General features: G+C 42.2%; 1 protein-coding gene across 1 annotated transcript; it reads left to right on the top strand.

Moving 5' to 3' along the window:
• Positions 1–1,492: 1,492 nt before the first annotated feature.
• On the top strand, positions 1,493–3,936 carry LOC148036918 (GRAS family protein RAM1-like). The gene is made up of 2 exons (XM_087677206.1): positions 1,493–2,306; positions 2,683–3,936. The coding sequence occupies exons 1-2, from the start codon at positions 1,507–1,509 to the stop codon at positions 3,827–3,829; spliced, it is 1,947 nt and encodes a 648-aa protein (XP_087533332.1). The 5' UTR covers positions 1,493–1,506; the 3' UTR covers positions 3,830–3,936.
• The last annotated feature ends 1,066 nt before the right edge of the window (positions 3,937–5,002 follow it).

The following is a 5,002-nucleotide window of genomic DNA, read 5'->3' as shown; positions in this document are numbered from 1 at the left end:
CATACAAAATAATAAATATATGTCAAGTGCTTTAATAAATAAGCATGTCAAAATAAATATTGGCGCCACTCTTGAAGGGAGGAGAGAGAGAGAGAGGAGGGTAAGCCTGTGTAATTGTCATAATTAAATGGCGTGTTTATATGACCATCCACAATTGAGAAACTTGCTTTCTATTGGAGAAAAGATGATGAAGGGGTATTAGTGTTGCATGATCAATGCAATTAATTAGGTTGGGCATCTACTCAAAATAAGGTCAAGAGGAGGAATGGCTAACATCAAGGCTAAGAGGCATTAACATCTGAGACCAAAAGAGTGCATCACATTGCCCTTGTATAACTACAATCTACAATTATGCCCCTTATTTATTGCTCTTGTAGTGGAACTATCAACGCTTTTCAAACTTCGCCTCATAAATTGATGAAACTTGTAGCACACTCTTTCATACATGGAATTGATGAGCAATTATAGTTTGCACTTTACCTCAAGAGTTTGTTTTGGCACTTGTTGTGTCATACGTCTTTGTTTGCAACAACAAAAGAAGGCCATTGCACAACCATCGAAATATGCTAGTTGCTTGATACTTAAAGAGGTTATGTTGGGTTGCATGCAAGAGATGTTCTGGTACGTGGAAGCTAACAGCCCTAACACAGACACATCATTTAGATTTCCAAGATCTCTTTCCATATTCCGTGAGTATTTCTTTTGTATTAAGAAATTTCATTGTTAAGGGATGGACCTACATATGGATAACGTGAACTATGCTGATACGTATGTAAATAAGGGGTGGGGACCGAGGGTATATATAGAAGGATATATCATGTCATATTACCCCGGTAGCCTATCGACCGATCTTCAATGTTTAAAAAGACCTGATGGGTTATCCCTTCTGCCGAACTTCTATTGTGTTTTGGTTTCTGCAAAGAAGATGGCCAGCAGCCGTAAGCTTGTTGCTTTGTAATGCCCGTCATCTAGGAAGCTGTCTGACACACACGCATGCACACAGCCTGGCTGTACAGCTGATCACACACAGACACAGAGAGAGAGAGAGAGAGATCAACATAATCTCCAACTATTCTCTTAATCCATCTCTCCTAAATTGCAGTTTAATTTACTCTTGAAGATAACGACCTTCGAATACCTCCCTTTGGCCCCCCCCCTCAGGCAGTCTGCAAAGCAATGACATGTGAAAATATCAAGATTAGCATCACCACAAACATTCCCTCTCGCTGAACATAACCTTTGGTTACATGAGATTTTAGCAGAACATCAAGAGCTTACAGATGCATGTCTCATGGTTCTGGGATGGCATTGCCTCTCATATGAGTTAACAAAATTAACAGCCACTCTTTGCAGAGTTTAAGCAGGTGGGTAACAATGCAAGACTCCCTTTGTGGGAGTATAGGCTCTTTGTTAAGTGCCAGGCCAAGATTTAAGCGGTCCGAGGATCTCCATCCTAGCTTATCTGATGGCCTACCATCTAACCATCATGATACATCCTCAAACAGGATGGACTACCCATCTGTTGGTGAGGGTTCAAGCACTACCACCATGATCCATACACCACAATCCTTAGGAAGCCATAATCTCTCTTGTTGGATGGAGATGATCCACGAGCTTATCGAGCCGGCACCAGAGGCCATGCTTTTCTCACCATCCAGAGAAGATGTTGAGCCCTCTTCATCATCCTTCGGTGAGAGCTCACAGAATGGTTTTTCCCCCACAACAGGCTCCTTGGACCTGGATCTTCAGCAACTAGACTCCTCCAAGACAGCTTATGAATGGCAGTCATCAAAGCCTTATGTTTCTGAATTCTTCGCTGGGGAGCCGCTACCTAGAATTCAGAGGACAATAGGAAATGCATCCAGCTCAGAACCATTTTTGCAACAGTTTGGGCCCTCAAATGCTCTCCACAAGGTCCTTAGTGCACCCCAACTGAGCCACTCAAAGCCTACAAGATCTCCAAGAAATAACTATCCGGGCACCCTTTCTTTTCCCCCTACCTGTTACATAAGCAACCCACTACCAGTACCAAACAACCAAACATTGTCCAATACACAGTCCTCCTCACATGTCTCTGAAAACAGCCCATACTCGAGTTCTCCCCCTAAGCTTCCCAATTCTCTGCCTTCCATGGGCTATTTATCTCAAAAAATCAATCAACAGCAGATCAGAACTACCCGGTCCATCGATTTGCACCCACAAGAAGCTTCTTTCCTCACAAGCATTTCTATGCCAGCATCTGCGATTAGTGACCCATATGAGATGTTTTCCCCTTCACAACAAAGGCCAACCCTGCCCATGATGCAGTCACCTAAATCAATGGTAATACACTAATAGTAACAAAGTTAGCACAGATGTACTGCTTAATGATTCACATTTTCCACCGTCTAAAAAACCAGCACATACACATGGTTCAGTCATCTAAATCAATTGCAACACACTAATGCCAATAATAATAGTAATTATAGATGTAAAATTAGTATAGATGTAATGATTTTCCACTGTCTAAAAACCAGCAGGCACAACTCACATGTGCAAGCATCAATGCTTAGCTCTATGGATGTTTACTGGCCCTGAACATGCCATAGCTTCACAAATACTCAAGATCATGTATGTTATGGATCCCACATGATAGAGACCTCGATTGGTGCAGCACATCGATTGCATGACTGGGTCTTAGAGTCAAAACTTGTTTGTCTTAATGCAGCCACATCAAGACAATGGATTGCGGTTGGTTCACCTTCTCTTAGCAGCTGCAGAATCGGTTGCCAAACAGGATTGCTTGGGAGCAAAATCGGCCTTGTATGAGTTGCAAGGCATTGTATCTATAACGGGTGACTCGATCCAGAGAGTGGCTGCATACTTCACAGAGGCCCTCCAGTCAAGGTTAACAGGGACTGGAAGCCGGTCATATCTGGCCCTCCGCTCGTATGATCCTGCCATATCTGATGAAGTCCTAGCAGCATACCAAATCCTCTACCAGGCATGTCCATATGTCAAATTTGCTCACTTTATATCAAACCAGGCCATCTTTGAAGCCTTTGATGCAGAAGAGAAGGTGCACATTGTAGATTTGGACATCAATCAAGGCTACCAATGGCCTGCTTTCATACAAGCATTGGCAGCGAGGCCGAGGGGGGCACCGCGGCTGCGGATAACTGGTGTGGGCATGCCATTGCAATCTGTGAAGGAGACTGGCAAGAGGCTGGCGGAGCTGGCAGGGTCCTTACATGTGCCATTTGAGTTCCATGCTGTGGGAGAGAGGCTGGAGGATTTGAGGGCACATATGCTGCAGAGGAGGGTGGGGGAGGCCTTGGCAGTTAATTCAGTTAACAGGCTGCACAGGCTTCTGTCAGAGCCCAAGTTCCCTTTGTTTGGGGTACTGCAGCTGATAAGGGACCAGGCCCCACACATAGTCACTCTGGTGGAGCAAGAGGCAAGCCACAATGGGCCTTTCTTCCTGGGCAGGTTCCTGGAGGCACTGCACTACTACTCTGCCATCTTTGATTCCTTGGATGCCACTCTGCCACAGACAAGCCCAGAGAGGACCAAAGTTGAGCAGCTGCTGTTTGCCAATGAGATAACCAACATTGTGGCCTGTGAGGGGCCAGAAAGAGTGGAGAGGCATGAGAAGCTTGACAAGTGGAGGAAAATCATGGAAGACATTGGATTCTATCATGTCCCCCTGAGTGCTAATGCTGTCACTCAGTCCAAAGTATTGCTGGGTCTTTATCCTTGTGATGGATATACTATAGTGGAAGATGGAGGGAGCTTGCTTTTAGGATGGCAAGACAGAGGCATTCTTAGTGCCTCTGCATGGAGATGCTGATCCATGGGTCTTTATGTTTTTGTGACATATGCACTTGGAGATTGTAATTTATGCATGGAGATGCTCAAAATCCAAAGTTTCATACCCTTGCCAAATATATACATTTGCAAATTCTGTACATATAGAAAGTTATAGCTCAAATACATAAGGTTGTACATGCTTCCATAAATCGAATTGTACATTTTAACAACATGCTATATTCAAAACAATATCATACAAGTTTGTAGACGCTCATGAATAAATTGAACTTTCCAACAACAAGGGCGCACTAGCGCATGCAAGAGCATCGCCATTAGGTTTTTCTTTTGTTGTTTGAAACATTATTGAGGCAACTAGAATTTGCTTGGTTTCTTACTCACTTCTCTTTGTCAATATCTTGGAGTTTTGAAAACATTTACATCATCTAGAGCATAATATCCCAAAATGCACCCAAAAAAAGCACACATTGACATTTTGCAATATCCCAAGTTGCAAGTTCATTAACTTACTAAGTCATCATACTTGATAAAGTAGTCTTATGCTACCCAACTAAATGAAAACCCGAATCAAGTTAGCACCGGTTAGTGATCAACTATATTGACACCCCAAAGGATGGATACTTCAAATGGCATATAGAAATTTTATTGGCTACCGTTAAGTCTTGGAGGGCCAAAAAATTAAGGGATTAGTTAGCACTGCGAGATTGCTTAGTTTATAGGTATAATGAACGGTACCTTTTGCACATCTATTGTTTTGAACTAAATGAAAATTTAGGATACCACATATAATACTTTGTCTATGCATAAAGTGAGCGATATGTGTTGTCCATGAATTATCATGAGGTGATCTCTTCTTCTTTGTCTATGCATAAAGTGACCAACTAGCCTTCTTCTTTGCTTTCTCAACTTCAAGTTGCCCATTGCTATTTTTAGTAGTCCATTACTTTAAGCAATTGCTATTTTTGAAATCGTTATTTTTGGTAGTTTGTTTGCTTTTTGACTCTAAGACACTTCCTTCTTTGAAGCTCAACCTTGATTGACTTTGTTTAACCTATCTTTAACCATCTTTGATCAACTTTGACATTGCAATCAACTTTGACTCTAAGACACTTCCTTCTTTGAAGCTCAACCTTGATTGACTTTGTTTAACCTATCTTTAACCATCTTTGATCAAACTTTGACATTGCAATCACTA

The sequence above is a fragment of the Lygodium microphyllum genome, chromosome 4 (genome assembly GCF_053477565.2).
Source record: "Lygodium microphyllum isolate KBCC chromosome 4, Lygodium_microphyllum_v1.1.10, whole genome shotgun sequence".
Classification (NCBI taxonomy): domain Eukaryota; kingdom Viridiplantae; phylum Streptophyta; class Polypodiopsida; order Schizaeales; family Lygodiaceae; genus Lygodium; species Lygodium microphyllum.
The sequence above is the reverse complement of the archived record's forward strand: the minus strand, read 5'-3'. Positions and strand labels throughout refer to the sequence as shown.